The following is a 23,035-nucleotide window of genomic DNA, read 5'->3' on the forward strand; positions in this document are numbered from 1 at the left end:
TCAGAAGCCAGGCTGTTGATGCCATGGTGTGTGTGGGGGGGGGGCGGTGGGATTACCTGCATCTTAACATGATGCCCCCAAAACCTGTGTTTTTTCCCTCCTGTCACTGGCCTCAGCTGTTGTTGGTAACTCACTGTCTCAGCATGTGTGTCCTGGTTCCAAGTTCTTAGCTCTCAGACATCCCAAGCTTGTGGCCTGTGGGGGTGCCCTTATATCTCTACCCTAAAACATAGCCCAGTGCAGACCTGGGGTGCTGGATGAGCAGAGGAGCTGCAGCATGGAAATCCCAAAGTGGAGCTTTTCATCACTGATGCCAGTAGAACTGAGTGAAAGTGGCAGCAACCATCCCATGTGTACTCAGCCTGTTTTCAATGTGTCCCCACTGTGCGCAGTGTGTGTCCAATGTGTGTGTCTACTGTGTACAGTGTGTGTCTAGTGTGTTCATGATATGCCTGCCTGGTACTTACTGGACATGCCCCTGAAGTCCACATGTCATCCCAATGACTGGCAGGCCAGTCATGCTGTTGTGTTTATAAGGGAGGGGGGTCCCTGGGCTTCTAGGGTGACATAAATGATTGTTCCCATTTAGGTGTCTTGTTGTCTAGCCCCCAATGTCAATACTTGTTACCTTTGATCTTGGGGAAGAACAGGAGTGGGAACAAGTGGCTCTGTTATAGGGCCTCTGTGCTGGCTCTGCCCTATGGTATAAAAATATTGCTGAGACCTGAGTTGGTCACGTCACACACAAGGAAGTGTAGAGAGAGGTGGTGCGTCATTCTCTGGTCTCAGAGAAGCTTTGGGCTCTCAGAATTCTCCTGCAGCCTGACCCATGAAGCCTTCCTGGCTATGGGGACCACTGATGCTGTGTCCCTGGAGTATTAAAGGGTTTAGAGAAGGGGTCACAACTGCAGTGCTGTGAAGTTCCACTGTGTGGCTCTCAGTTGCTGAGCTGGGTGATAGATAAGACTATAGAGGCCAGAGTCTGGTTGGGTGGGGTCATAGGATGAGTGAGTAGAAAGGACAACAGCTGAGGGCACTGTGCCATGCTTCCCTCTTGCTACTGACTGACTTCTGGATGCCTGCTGCTGAGACCTGGCCTGCAGCCCTGGACCCTCCCTAACTATCTGTCTCTCCTCCAGGAGTTGCTGCTCTTCCTCCAGAACCTGCCTACTGCCCGCTGGAATGACCAGGACGTCAGCCTGCTGCTGGCCGAGGCCTATCGCCTCAAGTTTGCCTTCGCAGATGCCCCCAATCACTACAAGAAGTGAACCTGGGGCCCATGGCAGTGGCCTCACCCTGGGGGTAGCATCCCTTCCCTGTCTGGACAGATGCTGGCCTCTGGATTGGTTCTTTCCTGGTGTGGCCTAGCAGAATGGACCCCAGCATGGTCCAGAACTGGCAGGATAGTCAGCCTCAGTTTGACGAGATACCAAAGAGAGCCCGGGAGAGAATCCTAGCTTCAGAAGCTCAGTGTGGCCAGGAGTGTCCCTCACCCTGGCCCTTCCTTGCCAAATGCCTACCTTTAGGCCCCCAGCCCAGAGGAAGTTTCCCTCAGAGAGGCCTGCTGTATGGGTGCCAGGCAGAGGTGGGCAGCCATCTCAGGCCTGCTCTGAAATGCACAAATCTATTCTGTCAAGTGAAAGAATGAAGTTCAGACAAAATGCTGAGCACCACTGGGGCTAAGCACACAAAGCCTCCAGCGGTTGCCATGTTTAGACTTAGTTTAGACAGGACTGGACCAGGAGTTTGATCCTGGAAGGCTGTGGAACAAGAAGATGCCAGGGCAAGCTGAGACCTCTCACAGTCACCTTACTTTCTGTCTTTAATTACCCCACTACCTGTCCTTGTGGGGAGGTGGTCCAAGAACCCCAAAGGAGGCAGGAGTTACTGTCAGTCAAGGCCCGAGAGACTGTCTCACAGGCCCACACTTGGCCACAGCAGGGCAGAAATAAATGGTTCTGCATTCCCAGCCTGTACAGGGATGCTCTTCCCACCATCACCTGGATAGGAATAACCAGGAGCTGCTGGACTGGGGTCCCTTCATACCCTACTGCCCTTTCCAGATCCACCAGTTTTGAGCTGTTGTCCTGGCTGCTCCAGGGCCCTCAGACTGTCTTCCCACATGTGCTCCCAGGAATGCCCCAAGCATCCTGGCCTCTGTGATGTGGGGTCCCCAAAGATCACCAGGCCACCTGTAGGGCAAGAGCTTCAGACTCCTAGAGCAGGCTTCTTCCCTCAGTTACCCACTGTTGCCCACTCTCTGACCTGTCCCTCCTTCAGGAGCAGCACACCACTGCCCAGGCACTAGGACACTGTCCAGAGACTGTAGGGGACACAAGGAAGATGTGTGTCTGCTTCTATTCAGATCATCCTGGGTCAGATAGGGCATGACAGCAGCAAAGTGTTGTGCAGGCAGTCTATGTCCTGGACCAGCAGAGGGACATGCTTCCTCAAACTAGTGCCTGTCCTGGGTAAGGGGCACGCAGTTATGAGGAAAGGTGCCTCTGCGGCTTTGTGGTGAAGCACTATCCTTCCTGACCCTTCCATGGTGGAGATCACCCCTCAGACAAAAGGGTAGGGCCATATAGATCTGCCCCATGGTGGGTTTTTTTATGAGATGACAAGGACCCATGAGGTTAACTTAAGCCCTGAATGTATTTTCATGTGTTCAAATGCTTGACTGGGTGTAAGGGACGCTGGCCACAGTCCTGCGTTTAAGCCCATGAGCTGAGCCAGGCAGGATGTGTGCTTTGAATGTGATGTGTTAGAAACACGAAATAAAGATGCTTCATATGGCCCGAGGTCTTTACATATTATTGTTCCATTTATTTGGGAAGCTAGTGTGCCTGTGCCATGGCCTAGGTGTGGAGGTCAGAGAGCAGCTTGCTGCAGTCTGTCCTCTTCTTCTATCATGTGGGTCTCAGGGATCAAACTCAGGCTTGCTGGCAAGCTGCTTTACCCTCTGAGCCACCTTTGTTGGCCCTGTAATCTTGACTCACTCTTCAAGGCCCAGGCCCCAACTCTGAGCCTGTGCTCTAGGCCCTGCCTTGATCACAGCAGTACTGTGGCCTTGCTGACATGATGTACTTCCTCAGAAGAGGGAGGAGTACTTGTCCAGGTGGCATGGGAAAGCCACTTGCCTAGGGTTGGGGTGGGATACAGATCTGTCCCTGATCCTCTGAAGCCAGGTCTTGGCACTCCCAGTACCCAGGAGCCAGCAGAATAGGTGTCAGGGTCCAGCACAGACCCCAGTCAGGCTCAAGACAAGAGACAACTCTCCAAGTTTCCATTGTAAAAAGCCTGCACTGAGTCGGCCATGGAATCTGGGCCCCTCTTCCATACTCCTGGGAACTCAAGGCGTATCACTCTACCTTCAGTCCCAGTGTAAGACTACCTTCAGCTAGGTGTAAGACTCCAGACTCTGATCAAACAGCTGCAATACTGTCATTTGCTACCATGAATGATGCTTTGTCCCTACCTGAGGTCTTCCCTGCCTGTAACTGGTACCTGAGTCCCAGGGTTCCTAGATAAGTCCCCACCCTGAGTGGTACCGAGGAACATCCAATCCACAGAAAAGACCCTGTCTACTGAGCTCTGCTGTTGAATGCTTGAAGTGACCCCCTGGGGCAGTCAGATCTCTGGCAAGGAGAGCTGTGTTGGGGGTGGGGTTGTCCTGGGATGGCTTGGTCATATGGAAACACTCATGCAAATCTTACATGGAATCATGGAGATAGGTCCTGTATCAAGTACACCCAGGTAGCCTTTAGGTATGTGTTGCCCTGGGCCAGCAGCTCCGGGCAACCCCAGGAGTCTGTTTACCCTATCCAGGGGTGTCTGCGGAGACAGAATGCCTGAATGCAGACCCTTCCTGAACGTCCCTACCATTCCCTCTCTGCACTGACCCACTCATCTCTCACCCCAGCCATGCTTTCCTCCAGTGTGGCACTCAGCTCATGAGGACCAGGCCACACAGGTCTGCCCCACATAACTTGGAGGCCTTCCAGACCTACTCAGCAGCCCCTGGCATGGGAGATTCTTAGCAGGGGATAACTTCAGAGGCACACAGATGAATAAGTCTTTGAGTCCATTTCATTGACAGGTTGAAACTGATTAATGTCTCCCATCAAAGAAAAGTGTGGCACCAGATGGTTTTACTGCTGAATTCTACTGAGTATTTCAAGAGTCAACACTTGTCTTCCTCACATTCCTTCAAAAACCCAAAGAGGAGGGAATATTTCCAAACTATATTTACAAGGCCAGCATTCAGTCTCCTTGGTACAAAAACCAGACAAGGACATCATAAGACAATTAAATTGCAGGCCAAGGTCCTTGAATAAAAGGCAAAAAGAACAAAGGCCCTCAGGAGAATCCTAACAAGCTGAATTCATGATACATGGAAATACAGTCCATGAGAGTTGAGTAGGATCTGTTTCCTGCATGCAAAGATGGTTCAATTTAAGCATACTGCTAATTGTGGTATAGCAGATTAACAGAATAAAAAAGCCATGAAAATCATGTCTTACATACAGGAAGAACAGTTGACAAAATTCAATATTCTTTCATAATTAAAAAAATTATTCAATATGGGCATGATGGTACACGTCTTTAATCCCAGAATTTAGGAGGCAGAGGCAGGTGGATCTCTGAGTTGGAGACTAGCAGAGCAAGTTCCAGGATAGCCAGGGCCCCACAGAGAAACCCTGTCCTGAAATAACAAAACAGTTACTAAACTGGCTATAGAGGAATTGTTGTGGAATATTTGTTTACACTGTAAAGATGTGTGTCTGCCTAATGCATCTTCTGATTGGTTTAATAAAAAGTTGAATGGTCATTAGCTAGGCAGGAGAGGTTAAGCAACACTGCTGGGCAGAAAGAGGAATTCATAGGATTTGAATCTAGGTGTGCAGGAAATGTCAGCGAGACGTAGAACAAGTTGGATATATGGTGCAGATGGAAGTAACCAAGCCATGTGGCAGAACATAGATGAATAGAAAGAGGTTAATTTGAGTTATAAAAGCTAGAATGGGACAAGCCTAAGCTAAAGTCTCCCATGTCATTGTTTGCAAGCTGGCAACTGACAAAAAAATACTTACTACACCGAATTATGTGTAGTATAAAGGAATAGACCCCTGAATAGGGAAGGCCCTAGAGCAGAAGGTCATACCCAACACTTTATTCCACAGTAGAAAGCCGAAGCCCATTCTTTTAAGGCCTGGAATGAGACAAGGAAGGCTATCTGTTCTCACCGTTTTTACTCAGCATAGCACTGGAAGTACTCAGTACAACACTGGAAGCACCCGGCCTTCCTGGACAAAGTGATGCAGAAGAGAATAAAAGAGAGAAAGAAGAAACCCACCCATCCCCATTTGCTGTTGGCATAACAGATTCTACCAGAAGAGAGAAAGTGGAACTGGTAAACGAATCCGCAGCACATCTGTGTGAGAAGAGCAAACTCTGAGGAAGAAATCAAGAGAACTGTCCCATTTACAATGTTTACAATAACGTAAAATACAGCATAAATAGTAATAAATTTAACCAAGAAGTTAAGAAGTCTGTATCCTAAAGATTAAAGCATCGATGAAAGAAATTGACGAAGGCATGGTTGCACCAAAAGATGCCTTGTGTCCATGGACTGAAGATGAAGAGGCCAAGACTGTTAACATCTTCATTTACTGACTGTGCAGTAAAATCTCTGCCACATTCCCAACCTCACGGCCCAAAGAAAGAAAACATACCTAAAATTCATTTGGAATGTAAAACTCAGCCTGTTGAATGAGCTGAAAGCAAAGCTGGAGGCATCATACTGTCTGATGCCAACTATACTGCAAAGACACAGGTCTGAATACAGCATATATATAAGTCAGTGTTCTCTAGAGGAACAGAACTGCTCAAATGAATATGAATATATGTGTTTGTATATATATTTATTACAGTGGCTTACAGGGTATGGTTCAACTAGTCCAACAATGGCTGTCTACCAACAAAATTTCCAAGAATCCAGGAGTTGTTTAGTCCACAAGACTGGATGTCTCAGCTGGTCCTCAGTGTGTAAGGAATCCCAAAGAAGTAGACTCAAATGCCAGTGAAGGAATGGACTTTTCAGCGAGTGCTAGGGCAAGCAGGCAAAGTGAGAAATCTTCCTTCTTCTGTGTCCTTTATATAGGCTCTCAGGAGAAGGTGTGGTCCAGATTTAGGGTAGATCTTCCTACCTCAAAAGATTTGAATTAAAGGTGGGTCTTCCCACTTCAAATGATTTAATTAAGAAAAATCCCCCACAAGTGTACCAACTGCTTGGGTTTCAGTTAATACTAGATGTAGTCAGGTTCACAACCAACAATAACACTGGCAGATATAACACACTGCCTGGTCAAACAGAACAAAAACTGAGAAGTGAAGCTGTGCCTCCATGGCAGGTTATTCTTTGAAGAAAAAGGTGAGTGCTCAAATGAACTCTCAGTGAAAGGGTTGATCCATGAAAATTACAGACTTTCCAAGTGCCCCGATTAAAGAGTCGATGGCTGTTTTTATAGTCAGGGTGACAGAGAGTCGAACCCCATGCCAATGGGAAAACCAGTGTGAAGACAGACCAGAACAGGAGGGGGAACACCTAGGCTGCAGGGCCTGCCTGAACTTGAAATGCTCAAGAAATGAAGGCAATAGCCAAGCTGGGCAAGCATGTTCTCAACTGAGGGGACACTGAAATTTCTTAGAACATTTTTTTTTTAATTTTCTTAATTACTGTGCACACATGCCATGGAAAGTAGAGATGAGAGAACAACTTACAGGAGTCAGTTGTCTTCTACCACGTAGGGCTCAGGGATAGAACTGAGGTTGTCAGGTTCCTTTACCTTCCTGGACTCTTTAACTGCCCTGAATTCCTTAGTACGCACAGTTATTGGCAATCAGTTAAAGTAAGCAGAGCACAGACCATTGGCCTTCAGGAAGAAAGGCAGCGTGGGTGCCTATAATGTGTTCACGTCACTAATGATTTAGGAAGTGAGGGGAAATCCATGCTGAGATGTTTATGTCCATCAGTGCCTGGCTTCTGACCTGAGATGTCTGGACACATCAATCAGGACCCCCTCCCCTATGCCTGACCTGGGAAATCTGTGTCCATTGGTAGCTGCCTCCTGACCTTGGGCTTCAGTTGGACTCATTTGTTACACAGTAGTAGAAAACTAAGGCACTCTTAGTCTCTATTCTTCATGGAGCTCTGCTAAAATACAGCTTGGTCTTTGCTTCAACACTGTCAAGTTTGTCACAGCTGAAGAGGGTGTGACCTGACTGTAGCACCCAGCAGATTGTCACCAAGTATGCAGCAAGGGACCACAGCTGAAGTGGACACACAGAGCAGGTCCAGCCCTGAAGGGTCCCTCCTTACAAGCATAAATAGCACATCCTAACTGCCATTCAAATTTCAGTGCCAGTACCTTCACTGTATACATGGAGGGTACAATAGTCACTTTTAAAAAACAATTTATTCAGGTGTTGGGGTGTGTGTTTACAAATGCCCCTCTAGAAGTCAAAAGACAACTTGCAGGAGTTGTCCCCTCCCATTATGTGAGTCCCAGGGATGGTACTTAGGTCAGCAGGCTTGGCTGCAGGCTCCTGTATCCTCTGAGCCATCCCACTGGCCCTCAGTGTATACTCATATGACCAGTTTCTTTGGCGGCTTGTGGGATCATCACCCATGCTTTCCCATTGCTGGATGGCTTGACACAGTGTGAAGAGAGCACAGTTGCTCCATCACTCTAGTGGCATCTGGGATGTTCTAGTTGGAGCTGTTATAAACGGTGCTGCTCACAACATCTGTGTGTATCTCCTGGAGGGCCAGCGCCCACTATTGGGCTGAGCATTCATTCATTGAGAAGTGGGATTGCAGGACCAGATGGTGGCTATCTGTCACAGTAATAGGTACTGACAAATTACCTTCCCACACATCAAAGGGTGGGGCTCGCACTCCCTACTTTCCCTGGAGATGATGGGTGGTTAGGCTGGCTGCTGTGCGGCCACCTTGCCTATTCATGACTTAATGTACCTCTGGCCACCTCTTTGTCCTTCCTTCTGCAGCTCAGACAGAGACCTCTTGTGACATCTGGATGTGTTGATGCTAGAGGCGCCACCCTCAATCATTAAAATTCTCTAAAACCTGACTTTAATGGCTGCCTATAACCAGTTGCGTGGATTAACATAATCCATTTACTCCCTTGTTATATATATAAAAAAAAAAAGTGGCTTCCTATTCCCTTTACATTGCCCGTGTGGCTGTGAGGAACTTTGTGGATTTCTAGTACTCTTCCACAGGGCTTTAGCAGTGGGGTTCTTCAGCCCTTGCTGTTGTATGCCTAAGGTAGTGAATCACACATCCTGGTCCCACCTGTACCCCAACTCTACTCTCATCCTATCCTACTCCCATCCACCCTCATCTCTATCTATAACCCAAAAATGGCCACCCCATCCCTACTTCCACACCCACCTAACCATCACCCACCCTCATTTCCACCTGACTCCAGCTTCCCTCCCCATCCCACCTCCACCTTCATCCTCATCTGACCCCTCTTCCACCTCCTGCTCCCCTCCCCCCACTCCCATATGTCATTAGAGAACAGTGACGTTAAACAGTGAGCTGTCCCTATATCTGTTAAAAGGGTCAAAGTATAGATCACTGGCACACAGATCTGGTGAGGTTGTGGTGCCTGTGGCTTGCTCATTCACCACAGGCAGGAAGACCATGTGACACAGTCACATTAGCCGTAGTTTGGTGGTGTCTCTCAAACGGAACACAGTCTTAGCACATAGGACTCCACAATGTGCTCCGAGAGTGATCAATTGACTTGGGAACTTAATGGTCAAGCCAAACCAAAAGGTGGCTGGTTATTTGTATCTGACAAAGGTCAAGGCACCAAGATGTTTTTAAATAAGTGACCTTGCCAGTACGGTACATCCCTACAGTGGCATTGTCTTTAGGGATTGTGGGAAGTGAGCTTAGAAATCACAAGGACATGCAGGGAGAACTCATGCACACTGAACAAAGCCATGTTTGGAAAGGGCCAAACTTTGGATACCTAGAAAATCACTGGTGGTCAGAGGTCAGAGTAGAGGGATGAGCAGGGAGACCATGCTGCACCTGTAATGGAGGGGATGTCATACATTTTTTCCAAAGCCACCAAGAGTGAGCCCCAGGTACAGGATGGACTTTGAGTAGTAGAACTGTGTTGGTCTACATTGCTCTACTGAGTCAACCTTGCCACCGTATGGGACATTGATACAGGGAAGCCCTGTGGGGCGTGGGGAAGAGGGTTGGGAATGCTGTGCTTTTGCAGAATTTTGTTACAATCCCTGAATTGCTCTAAGAACTCTAATTGATTAGCTGGAGAAAGCAAAGGTATGTCCAAGTGACTGTGAGAGCCCCACTGTGGCTCACACCCCCTTATGAGGACACTCAACACAATGTGGGGTTTGAAAAAGGGATGATGGTAGAAATTTCTGAATTGCAACAACCACAAGTGAATGAAAAGTCAAATGCATAATGAACCTGGGGGTTTCTGCAGCATTGGCCCATTTGCATCTTTTGGCCTCCCTGCAGCCTCAGTTCTGACCGCCCAGCACAAGCCCCTTACACTGTGCACACTCACCGGCCACTCAGAGCCCTCTAACACTGGCTGGGCTCAGAGTCCAGACTAATGCACACTGTGAAGTGCAGGGTTCTTACTGCACATACCAAGCTTTCTGCACTGACAGACAAACCAGGGTTCAATTCAAGAGAACAGAGACTGTCCTACTGCCACTCCTCAGAGCGTGTCAGAATGCTTACAGCTGTGGATTGTATTGCATCTGAATCTTTAGAACTGCTGCTTCAGTTGTTGACTAGAGTCATTAAAAAGAAAATCATTAAATGAATTTTGGCTTGGAATTAAGACAGAATTTCCAACAATTTCTGAAATGGCCCTAAACATACGCCTGCCATTTTGTACTATGTATTTGTGTGAAGTGGTGTTCTCAGCATTGACAACTGTAAAATCAAAATATGGATCAACTCTACAAAAATCTTAAAGACATGCTGTATCCTGTAGTATAAAATATTCTGCCAAGATTTAATCTTTATGTAAAACATCCATCTCATTAGCATGCAGGTCTGCTTTAGTCTTCAATAACTGGTAAAATTATATGCCTATTCAAGAGTTGTTTCAAAATAAAATTTTTGTGATTTATTATTGATAAATGTTTTATTTGTACACCTATGTTTTTACATCATTTGTCTTAGTTTCTTTTCCATTGCTGTGATAAAATACTCTGTCAAAAGCAACTTAGGGGAGAAAGGGTTTATTCTGGTTCACAATTCCAGTGAGAGCTGCTCGTTATGGTGAGAAAGTCATGGCAGCAGGAGCAGGAGGCTGGCTGGTTATACTCAAGAAGCAGAGAGTGAACAGGAAGTTGGGCTCTGATATAAAGCCTGAAATGACACCCCCAGGGACCCACTCCCAGTGATCACCTCTACCCTAGGGAGAATCCTCCTGCTAAAGGCCCCACAACTTTCCCTAACTACCCTATCACCTGGCATATGAGCCTGTATCTACCCTGTGAGTCATGTATGTATCTCACTGGCACAAAGCCTAGAAAGAAAGAGGAAGAGGAGGAGGAGAAAAAATGAGAGGAGGAAGAGGAAAAAAGGAGGAAATGGAAGTAGGAAGGGAAAGGAGGAGGAAAAGAAGGAAGAGGAAGATGAGGAAGGAGGAAGAGGAAAAGGAGGAAGGGGAGGAGGGGGAAGAAAAGAAGAAGAAGAAGAAGAAGAAGAAGAAGAAGAAGAAGAAGAAGAAGAGGAGGAGGAGGAGGAGGAGGAGGAGGAGGAGGAGGAGGAGGAGGAGGAGGAGCCGCCACTGCCCAGAGTTAGAAAACTCATTGAAGTTGAAAGAAGATACACATTTCAAAAGCTGACTTAAGAAGAAACTGAAAACTCTTAACACTGATAATCAATAAACGACTTGGAGTGTGGTCTGAAAGTCTTCCCTGTCTGCCACAGTTCAGACGGCTTGATGGCACTCTGTAAATGGTCAGAATCCAGAGTGCAGTGACTTGTGAGACAGGGCTCCAGCACAGCAGCTGGGCATACAGCCTCAGGTTGGGCCAGGTCTTGCCTGGCTGCATGTGATATTTCTGGGTCATGTGTGATCATGGAGTTGGACTTTATAGTCCTGTGGTTGGCTTTTGACATCTGGGCCTGGAGGAACGCTGAGAAGTGAGACTTTGACTAGTTCCTGCTTTAGTGATTTTATTAAAGTCTTCAGTTCCAGACCCCCGTTGGTCTGGTACAGCTTCTGTGTCAGCTTTAGGCAAGGCAGCCAGACGTGCAGAGGCTGCACACATTCCCTTCCTGTGGTTTTGGACTGGATTCCCATCTGGGGGATGAAAACCTCTCTCCATCATTGGCTTAGTTCATAAAAGCCTATGAACATGGCTTGTCAGTTTAGTGACCCGAAATCAGAATAGATTTTATTCTAAACAAATAAAAGAACAGGGTGGTGGGCTTATTCAGTTTGATGTGGATAGAAGGGGCTGATTGAGTGTTCTCAGGGGAAGGGCAGGGAGGCCAGTGAAGAGGAGCAGAGAAGGTGAGAATGTGGACAGAGGGACTCGGTGCGTGGGGGTAGGGGACATCCAGGGCTGGTAGAATGGCTAGTGAGAAGCCCACATGGAAACATGGACCAGAGGAGGGCTTCTAGGCTGAAGGCGAAGTGGTGGCAGAAGCAGGTGGTGGAGCTCGAGGATGGTTCCTCATGGGGGAAGACAGAAACAGGCACCCTGAGACAGCTCAGACCCCACCAGACAGTGGAGCAAGCCTGAGCCTCAGGTCTACATAGGCTGCCCCTCCCCTCTCCCTCTCTCACTTCTCCCCTTCCCTCCTCTGTGATGTCGAATCTCATTGTCAACAGGATTGGATCTGGAATCAACTAAAAGACAGCCCTCTGGGCACACCTGTGAGGGCTTCTCTGGACTCCCTTATCTCAAGTGGGAAGACCCACACTGCATGTAGTCAGCACATTTAGCAGCGGTCCAGCCATGAGGAGCTCAAATAGAAGGGATTTCTTTCCTGCTTTTTGCCTGCTGGCCTTCATGTTGTGCTGGTGAGTTCATCTGTCCTATTGCTGCCTCTGCTGTCCTTCGCTGCCATGAGAAAAGCCCAGTTTCTTTGGCCTTCCAAAGTTGAATGAAGACCAGTAGCTTTGCATGAATCTCCCAGGCCTTCAGGGGTGGGACTCCTGAAGCAGCCAGCCTTTACAGTGAGAAGCTACTGGGTTCTCATCCTCTCCAGTGTGAAGGTGGCCATCCCTGAATGAGCCAAACAGTATAGTGTAAGCCCACCTAGTATACCCATTTTAATATGTTTTCACTCTGTCAGCTGCCTTCTTCTAGAACACTCTAACACCTCCCCTTCCACATTTGCTAGACAATGCTCACACATTTGCTAGACAATACTTACTCCCCTACCAGGCTGCTCTACTCTGAGAGCAGGCTGTGCCTCTCCCACTCTTGTTCCCAGAAAGAATGGAGTCAGACACGTGGCCAGTCTTGCCGATAAATGAAAGATGGAGTAATGAAGTTCAGAGAGGCTAACCAGAATGCCCAGGGCCTATATCCAGGGAGGTCAAGGCTGCCTGACCTGTTTCATGTCAACTTCAGGGTGTCCCTGACATACCTCTGATAGTCACTCTTCCTCACTTGCCAAGGCTAAAGCCCTGGTCTGCTAGGCCCTGTCTCAATGATCTGGTGGGGAGGCCACATTTTGCCTAGCAAAAAGTGGGTAAGGCTGGTCTGGTAGTGTGGAGACTGATGGGTGGAGGGCCTGCTCAGCATTTTTTCTAGGCACTGCTCTTTGGAGTGACCAGTGACCCTGGAATGAGGGAATCAGAGTCTTAAAGCCATTCCAATAGTGTTGGAAGCCTTGAGGTGGACATGGGGCAATTTGGCCATGATGCTCCTAGGGGCTAGCATATGATAGGAGTATATACTTCTGGTCCCCACTCTAGGACAATCTAAATGACCTCTTAGAGGCCAGCATCCTCATATTGTCATTGCCTGGGAATACTAATGAAGACAGGGGATCTGGGGACAGCTGCTGCTGACCTGGCTATTAAAAATAATTGGCCACCCATAACACGGAGAAAAAATGTGTTCACTCTCAGTTTGGCTGGGAAATGTGAGTTATTCTCATGTTGCCATGGAAACCAAGATGAGTTGGGACCATCTCTCAGCTATTTAAATCTGTGAGTCCAGTGAAAACTGCCAGGTACTCTCCTGAGAGAGGTGGGAAGGATGAGTAGGTAGAGGAGGGACAGAGGGACAAAGAAAGGAGGCACCCCTGCACACCAAGCAGACATGGCTCCCACAGCTATGCTGAACACACTCCACCTTCATTCTCCCCTAGGTCCATTGACAGCAGCCTGGAGAGGAGATGGGGCAATTCAGGGCAAGTGGGACACAAGCCATGCTATGCTCACTGAAGGCCCCAAGTACCCTGGTCTCTCTGGGAACTGATTCTTCCTTCAAGATCCAATGATGTCCTTAGTACTTCGTCTGCCTGCCAGCAGGCAGAACTTTAGGGGACCAGGTCTGAGACCTTCCCTTTCTTCATCCTTCCAATAGAGGTGTCATCTTGAAGGATCCACGTGTCCCCACTCAGTCTTTTTTTGGCCCTCCTTGCTGTACTTGCCTGACTGAAGATGGGGCCTCCAGGGTTCCATTCTCTAATGGTTTCAGTGCCTTTGGAGATGGAACTAGTGCTTGGGTTGTACCTGTGGTTTTGGACTTAAGTCCAGGAACTTTTCTAGGGACTGGGATGGAAATGGGGGTTTGTTCAGGACCTGCTGGGACCTTCTCGAACATATCCCGTGTCTCTGAACAACACCTTCTTCCAGTCCCCCTCCATTCATCCCCATGATCTCTGAACCACCATGCTCCTCCAAGATGGCCTCCTCATGTCAGTTACTGGCCATTCTGCAGAGGTCTATCCCCACATGGGGCTCCTTCTGCCAGAAATGCCTGTTAGGAAGACCACAAGAAAGGACTCACCCCATTATAGATCAGAGAACCCACATGCCTTCTCCAACCCAGCCCTGAGCATGATTGCCCTATGCCTCCTTATAGAGCTATATACCTGTAGCTGTTACCTTACCTGTGGCAGGGATAGGACCCAGTCACTGGTGGCTCTTCTGTAGGAAAACAGGGCCAATAGCATGACTGTGGGGCAGTGATGACAAGATGGTTTGCCTAAAGACTGCCCAGAGAGGGGTCCTTAACCTCCTGTAGTCCTTCCACTAAAATAGGGAAGGTAAAAGCCCAAGGAACCTTCTAGATCATACCTAAGGGGCTGGGTCCAATGTGGAGATCAAAGGGAGCCAAGGCAGGAGATGTGGTATTCGGGGTGTGGCCTCAAGGTGGGGTATGGGACCTGGTACTGCGGCCTTGCTGTTTGGCAGCCCTCCACCCACCCACCACCATCATCTTTCCTCGGGGCCCTCTGGAGACCATTTACTGCCTTTATTCCTAGTTTCAAATAATTTGCTTAGAAATGTCTCTGGTGTTCTGCTAATGGTGACAGCAAGAAGGAAAAATGATCAACCTTAAAATCACAACTTTAAATCGAGCTGTTTTCAAGAGCGCTGTCTCCAATTAGAGGCAGTTTAGAAGACACCAAACACATCTGTCACTGGATTTGGCGGGGAGGAGGGTGGCAATTCCTGGGGGAGAGACCATGCTGCAGCTGAGCCTGTGGGGCTGAAACAAAGGTGGTGGTAACATCCAGTGTCTGTCATCTCTTTCAAGGATGGTCTAGAAGATCCAGGAATGTTCTGGAAAATGGATAAATAGGTGGGAGGTCATACAAGTTCATCAGCCACCCCCAGATTCTGCTTCTGTGAGTGGAGTGCCCCCATGGCATTGTCTCTGAGCCATGGCCTTCTGGGTGGGACCCTTGCAACAAATTCTCTGGCCTCTGGAACCAAACTTTCTGTCCAGGCCATTCATCTGTGGCTGTAGTCTCTGAGATGGGTGTCATAACAGGCTGTGTTATGCCCTTCTGCTAGCTGGGCATGGCCCCAGCGCTATGTCCTTGATGCCAGCTCCAGTTCTGACACAACCCATCTCCTAGTCAAGGAAGCCAAGGCTCAGAACTCAGGCCTGTCCCCAAGCCTGTGGAGCTGGTGGAGCAGAGTGGCATTCTGAGTCCAGAGTTGATGCTCTTCCCACAGCAGGCCCCTCACTGGTCATCACAGCAACTCTGCAGTTACCTGCCTGTAAATGGAGTTCTTAATTGTTCTAAATAATAAAACCTGGAGTCAGATATAGAGGAAAATACTGAGTTATTAGACAGAAGGAGCAAGCTACAGCACACCTTACCTCCTTAGTGTCTCAGCAGACAAGAGTGAATTCCTGTTTCTCCCTGATTATAGCCTGTTTCTGTCCAGCTAGCTCACTTCCTGTCTGTCTGTACAGACCTCCAGACCTCTATGGTTAGCTAGTGGAAAGCTCTATTCTTTGACCTTCAGACAGGCTTTATTTGTACAAGCCAGATATCACCACACATGCCAGCACTGTTCCATTTTAAAGATGGTGGGGTGAGGACTGGAGGGTGTCTGACCACAGTCAAGGTCATATGACCAGCTTGACAGAGTATCATGGTGGGTAGGAGGATGGGAATACCTCAGGGTAGGCTGGGTGAGCCCTTCAAGTATCCACACAGAGAGTCCACGCTTGGAGGCCTGCCTTGACCTCTGAGCTGGTCCTGGCCAGGGCAGCCACCAGAGCTCCATGACTGAGCTCAAAGAGCATGGATCTCAAAAGATTTCCATCTATTTTCCAAATTAATGTTTTAGTTCTCCGTGTCTCGGGAGCTGTAATGAAGTGTCACCGGGAACGAGAGGACGAAGCGGATGAATAAAATGTCTTTTATAGTGTCATTACACTTGGATAATAAGATTTACTCATCAACTTCAACTGCAATAATGTAATAATTTATTTGGTGACCTAATGAAGACATGTGGCCAAGGTTCTGAGTATAATAACCACTCTGCAAAGGTTAGTACCTGCCTGCCATTCCAAGTCACCACCTTTGGTGCTGGCCTGCAGGAGGACAGATGACAGCACAGGCTCCTTCAGGTGATTTGGGTACAGCAGGTAGGTCCGGTCTGGGACAGAGCCCACCCCTTGGCTAATGGGTCACAGCTTCTCCAGGTCTTTGGATCAAAGCCATTCATTCTATTGCTTGTGTGAGGGCCCTGTGGCCATTGATGACAACTGATGTTGTCATCTTGATATCTGGGCCCCTGGACATAGGCCAACTGCACCTTGGCCTTTGGGGTTAGGTGGGTGTGGCATGGGAAGCCCACTGGCCATTTTTCTCCAGTCTATGACTGCTATCAGCCCAATGAGCCAGATAAACCCTTTCCTCTCTAGGTTCCTATGGTATTGTACCATAGCAACAGGAAACAAATTAGAACAGGCTGCAAGGTTCAATGGTACTAGCCTCTGTAACTTGTCCCCGCCATATTCCCTCCTGTCCCTTGGCTCTGGCAGAGCCTCTACCCTGGCACTTCCTCTTTTCTAGACAGTCTCCTCCAGACTTTTAGGGGCTCTTTTTCATTGCTCAGACTCCCTGGCTTCTCTACTGTGGTCACCACGTCAGCTTAATTTCACTGGGGTTTTGTGCAGCTGCAGAAAGTGATTTAGCCATTGCTGGCTCCACAGGCTGGCTGCTCATCTCATCCCTTCTTCCCCATCTGACCTTTGGCTGTGGAGGGCTTCTGATGAGCTAAAGGCAGGGAGCATATTACCATGGGTATACTGGCCCCTGCTAATGGCTGACCCATTAGCCCCACGGCCACTCTGCAGTGTTACCCTTATCACTTGAAGGGCTCCCTACAGTTTGAGCCTCTGGCCTCCAGGGCCTCAGTGAGGATATGGTTACACCTGGAATTCAACCAAGAGCTGTGCACACCACTGTACCCATCCTAGGATGCTGACTTCAGGCATTGACTCACTCAACATGAGCTGACTCTAATGTCCCAGCTCTGAGTTCTGCCAGCTTCTTTAAATGTTGGCAGCCCCCAGGGTGGGGACCACATGTGTATGTCTTATACAGTTGAATTTTCAATAGCTGAACAAAAAATCCTGTTCTTCTCCTCAGGGAAACTGAGGCAGCAAAAAGCAGAGTGGAACCACCGTGATTGTAGCCAGGGAGTTCTTCCTCACTGGTCACATGCAGAATATCAATGTGCTCCCTGTAGTCCCCTCCACCCACTGGACAAGTAATCCAGTGCTTACAGTGACAGCAGCTTCCTACCCATGATGGTTGGTGCAAAGTTCAAGGCCACTCGGCAGTTGTGATAAGATGTACCAGCGAATGGCCACTTGGTCCAGGATTGGCCCCTACAGAAGGCCCAGGGCCACCATTCCCTGTGGATCCCTCTGCTTGAGGCTGTCCTTAATGATGACATGGCTCAGGAAGATGGCCCAGTTGTCAGTTGATTATTGCTGTGTGGGGATTGAGAAAGTGCCAGTTCCCCCTGTTTATTTTATAGGCTGCCATTAAGCCAAATGCTTCGCTGTCGCGTTCATTAGGCATCTGGTCAATTACTCTGGGACTTGTCTTTGGGGAGGCCAGTTTCTTGCTCATTAATGCCTGTTCTCCAGGCTGGCCACAGAGTCATTGCCCAGCAGTATTTTCTGAGACTGTGGAGGGGACAAGCTGCTGACCCTGGATGGTGGCTTCCTCTGAACAGCTGGGACTTCAGCACGGGATGGGGCTGTGGTCTCTCACTGGGGGATTTCAAATCCATTCACATGGATAATCTTATAGAAGTCATGTGGGGTCACACATTTAAGGCATCAGTCATCCCAGCCCGAAGCAGATGGTCCCATGAAATGTGGGGACATCTGCAGGTTGGAGTATTAGCAAGGAGCACAAGCTGAGGGTCACTAAGTGGACTGGCAAATGTTTCTCTCCACTGACCAGCTGTGTGTCTTCAACTGATTGTGTCTGCTCTCTGGGCCTCAAATCCTCATTGACTCTTTGGGGGTGACCCTGATACTTGTGAGATTGTGGGGGAGACCAAGATGAGTAAGGCTTGTCAAATGGTATACTTTGAGTTGCTGATGGTCACATCTTTTCCAAGTGAGCTGGTCCTGTGGTTTGTCTGCCACCTGGGGTCAAGGTGAAGAAAATATTATTGAGAGTGATACTGGGTGGGTACTGGGATGGGGTATAGTTGGTATGTGTCGGGTGATGCATGCTGCATGGTTATTGTGTGTGGTGCATGTATTGTGGTGTATGGTGTAATTTGTATGTTATATATGCATCATATATATTTTGTGCGTGTGGTATATATGTATGTTGTAGAATGCATACATGTCTATAATGTATGATGTAGGAAGGAGGTGTGTTGTGTGTGTGTGTGTGTGTGTGTGTGTGTGTGTGTGCATATGCGGTATATGTGGTACCATAGGGAGGTGTGTGGCATGCTGTGTACGTATATATAGTCTGTGTGGGTTATATGGTATTGTGCCAGATGGTGCATGGTATGTGTGTCAGCATGTAATTGTGCACACATGTGTTGTGTAGTAGTTTCCTCCAAGTTAAAACATTCCATCTTAGAGGGAAGTGTTAAGACTCGGCAAGTTTTAACGACTCAGGAAATTCTGAAGGGAGACTCCAGAAGTGAACAATTCAGAAGCCTCAGGACTTCACTGAAACTCAACACACTAGGCACAGCCTAGTGTGGATATATGAGCAGGAAGGATTGCTGAGGAAGCCCAGACCAACTGAGCTGCCTGGAAAGACACTGTCTCACCTGTTGAAGCACCTGAAGACTGAACAGTGTGCTCTAGATTTCTGGACTTCATGAGCTGGCCCCTTGCTGGAGTGGGCTTTGATGATGCAGCTGTCTTTGAGTCATTTCTATTCCTATAAGTAACCTCTCACCCATATTCCTGTAAGAACACACACACACCCCATAAAAACCTTATTGGATCACCAAGTTGGACTTGGATGGTATCCTTATGTTGGTCTGTTGTCAGTTTTCTTAACAGCAGAGTAGGACTTTGTTCGCATTTCCTCAGGAATAGTGTCACACAACAATGTATGTGTAGGTTACATGTGTATCTGGGGACTATTATTTCTTAATGAAGAAGTACAATGGGGTTCACATTGTGCTCAACACAGGAAAATGTCCTTTCTGATTCCCTAGCCAAGGGCAGATCCTGTAGGCCACAGTTCCTCCCCTGAGGCTGCCACTTAGTACCCAACTTCCAGGTGAGGCGATGGAGACCCAGAGGTAAAGAGCACCCGGATGCTGAGCATGCTGCCAGGATTCACACACACAGCATTCCTCACTTCTGGTCCCATGTGATGAACTCAGTTGGTTCACATGGGATCATTCTTTGCTGAAGATAAGCTGGACTCTGTACCTGATACATGTATTTATGAATTATATGCATGAAAGCACTCTTTGAGGTATTTGTAATAGATGGGAAATGCTTAAATAAAGATGAAATAACCTGTTGTTAAAATAATTGTCGAGTGTTCTGTGAATGGTTCTTACAGCACAGAGTTCCATTTAGAGGCTGCTGTACCTTCTCATTTAGTGAGTGTGAGCCCTTCATCCGTGTGTCTCCAGTGTGGGAAGTCTGCGTCTAGGGCTTTGTGATGATGTAGGGGGGCAGAGGAAACCCTGAATGATTGATGTCTTGAGTGGGTTGTGTTATTGACACAGGCATTATCATATGAAGGACTCCATAGCCTCAGGCTCAGAGGGATAGCAAAGCAATCTGGGGGACCAAGTGCTATAGGGGCCAGAAAAACCCTGAATGAGTGACATCTTGAGTGGTTGTGTATTATCGACATAGGCACTATGGTAGCTTGAAAGAAAATGTCCTCCAAAGGGAGTGGCACTATTAGGAGATGTGGCCTTGTTGGAATAGGTGTGGTCTTGTTGGGGGAAGTGTGTCACTGTGGGGGTGGGCTTTGAGGTTTCATAGATGCTCAAGCCACACCCCGTATCTCAGTCCACTTCCAAGATGTAGAACTCTTAGCTCCTTCTCCAGCACCATGTCTGCCCACATGCCACCATGTCCCACCATGATGATAATGGACTGATCTTCTGAAAAAGCAAGTCACCACCTCAACTAAATGTTTTCCTTTCTAAGTGTTGCCATGATCATGGTGTCTCTTCACAGCGATAGAAACTCTAAGACAGGCACTATCATGTCAAAGACCCTGTAGCCTCAGGCTCAGAGGGTTAGCAAAGCAGCCCTTGGGACCAAATGTAAGTGTTGATGGTGTATGTTCGCCACAGCTTTCTCCCCCTGGATTTTTACAGACTGAAGACTGCTTCCCTACAGAAATGGCTCCTACTGATATTAGCTAACCCTGTTCCCTTGATCCATCTGTATACCATAAACCATGCCTCTTTGCTTATGCATACACATATGTGATGTTATTGTGCTGAATGTGGCAGCCTCCCTCATTTCTTAGGAAGCTAGAGTGACTGTCCACTGCCCTTGGGGGAGTTGATGGTTTGATTCCCTAAGGTTGAGTCTGCCCCCTACATCCTGGAAAGACAAACTGGATCTTCTTGTTTTATCCTTTCTATCTTCGGTGTAGTGTGATAGACAACATTTTATCTTATTTAAGAAAAGTGTATCTAAATCACTTTTGGGGGTGGCTGGTTGACCTACAAAATCGGCGTGGTTTGTGTGAAGCCTTGGAAGATGGTCACACTCTCAAAATTATTGGCCCAGTGTGCTGCAAGCTGCACTCTTGGCTAGAGCTGTGAGAACATCATTAGTGTGGCTCCCAGCTCCTTTCTTGTCTCTCGTAGGCCTTTTGACAGGTTGATTTTCTTCCCCACTGAAGAGTTGATCTTGTTTTCCATCAGCCCCAAGGTGGTTTTGAAATTCTGAGCTGAATCCTGACTGTGGCCACCAAGCTATGGGCTGATCAAGACTTTTTGCGCTTGTAAGCTGCTTGGTATGGGACAGTTTGTTACACAGAAGGAGATCGCTGACATGTACATGAAAAGAAGCGAGAATTCTCCCTGGGGGCCTTCTGTGCACTAAGTTAGTCAAGTTCACATTTTTCATTTACCTCAGGGGGCGGAAACATCACTTTAGTGTTTTCAGAGGACACAAGGGAGGCACAGAAGTCCCTGGTCAAACTGCTGGGAAGTGGGGAACAGCTGGACTTGAACCCAGGTCTGTCTTTATTTGGCCAGTGTGAGACCTCTTCTCCTGTTGATGCTTCACTCTGTGTACTAGGCTCTTGTTCAGAGCCCATATCTGACCCCTCAATGGGTACAGAGGGGTCAATCCTTCTGCTGTAGGGTGACAATAGCTTGGGAGTATCCCCAACTAGGTCCCATATGTAGGTGGTCCAAAGAGAGATGAAGCCACTGGGTTTAGGGTCTGTTTGGTCTTGGGCATCAGCTCTGTCAATCAGCAGGTACCTCATTCACTGAGTGGCCTCCATTTTCCTATCTCTAAGATGTGGTTGATAATGACATTAAGAACTGAGTTTTCCCTACATGGTGACTGTAGACACCATGAACACTCATTCAGGCTTAGGGCTGCAGACAGGAGTATTCCCAGCCACAATGTCTCAGAATCTGACCCAAGGCTACCTTACCATCATCCCAGAAGTCTCACTTCCAAATTGGAGTCATTCATTAACTAGGAGTACCACATGAGAGATGTGTGGCTTCTTGGTAATAAAATGGTAATATGGTGTTCCCAAGGACTTGTCTGACTGTCCCAGGAGAGATGAGGATGGAGCCTCCTCACTGGACCATCATCACTTCTGTTTGAACTAGACCTCTTTCAGGATGGACCACTCCATTGCCAGGATTTGACTTGTGTCCACCTACAAAGTACCAAGTGTACCACATGACTTCTGCTCTGAGCGATAGCCCCCCTGAACCCCCACAGCATTAACTAGCTTCCAGCTCCCTGCAACCCTCCCCTGTGGGGTGCTTCCTCAAGTTCTGAGGCTGTACATTCATTGCTGTTCCCTGAGAGGAATGAAGGTGTTTGTCTAGATCTCTGGGGACCGGGGGACTGACTCCTCAGAGGCCTGCATGGCCATGTGCTGGAGTGAGAGGGCATTTCTAGCAGTTATTTAGATGGTGTCACTATTTCATTTCCCAGGAAAGTTGGTCACCTGTGTGCCTTGCCTCTGGATCAGCTGCCAGCATAAGTCAGTAGGGACAGCACTATGGGATGCCTGGGGTGCCTCTAGAAGGGGGTATAGGGTGGATTTTCTGTGCTATCTGGAGCTGAATTTTGGGAGTGTGGAACTTCTCCTCCTGACTGTCCCCAACCTAAAGGCCACCAAGCAGGCCGTGAGCCCACAGAGCAGGTGCCTGACCCAAGAGGGAGGGCCCTTGTTTGGAGCATTGAGGTATGAAGTGCTATGCTGTCTGCAGTAGCTACCAAATGCATGTGTCTTACTTTTCATCATCTTAACGTGAACCTAGACGTACCTGGGAAGAGGGACTCTTACCTGATGCATTGCTTCCATCAGATTGAGCCCTGGGCATGTCTGTGGACATTATTTTTCATTGTTAATTGATGCATGAGGGCCCAGTCCACTGGGGTGGTTCTCTTCCATGGTAGGTGGGCCTGGGCTATATAATAAAGGTAGTTGGGAGGCTGTAGAGATGGCTCAGTGGTTAAAAACACTAGCTGGTCTTCCAGAGGTTCTGAGTTCAATTCCCAGCAACTACATGGTGGCTCACAACCATCCATAATGAGATCTTGTGCCCTCTTCTAGCCATGCAGACAGAACACTATACATAATAAATAAATAAACCTTTTTTTCTTTTCTTTTTTTTTTTTTTTTTAAAAAAAAGGTAGTTGAGCAAGCCATGGGGAGCAAACTAGTGATCAGCATTCCACTCTGATCTCTGCTTCAGTTCCTGCCGTCATATTCCTGCCTGGAGCTCCTGCCCTAACTCCCCTTGGTGATGGTCTGTGACTTGAATGTGTAAGA

General features: G+C 48.0%; 1 protein-coding gene across 3 annotated transcripts in view; it reads left to right on the forward strand.

Annotated features, from left to right (window-relative positions):
- Tbc1d22a (TBC1 domain family member 22A) overlaps window positions 1-23,035 on the forward strand; it is a 333,288-nt gene that overhangs the window by 281,309 nt on the left and 28,944 nt on the right. For 2 of the 3 annotated variants that reach the window (XM_027396204.2, XM_027396205.2), the window contains one exon: window positions 1,140-2,809. The exons of the other annotated variant lie outside the window; for it this stretch is intronic. In XM_027396204.2, coding sequence (XP_027252005.1) covers window positions 1,140-1,268 — 129 coding nt within the window. In that variant the 3' untranslated portion in view covers window positions 1,269-2,809. Of the gene's footprint in view, window positions 1-1,139; window positions 2,810-23,035 lie in introns of those variants that run through there. 3 annotated transcript variants of the gene reach the window in all.

This window comes from Cricetulus griseus, chromosome 2 (genome assembly GCF_003668045.3).
Source record: "Cricetulus griseus strain 17A/GY chromosome 2, alternate assembly CriGri-PICRH-1.0, whole genome shotgun sequence".
NCBI classification, from domain to species: Eukaryota; Metazoa; Chordata; class Mammalia; order Rodentia; family Cricetidae; genus Cricetulus; species Cricetulus griseus.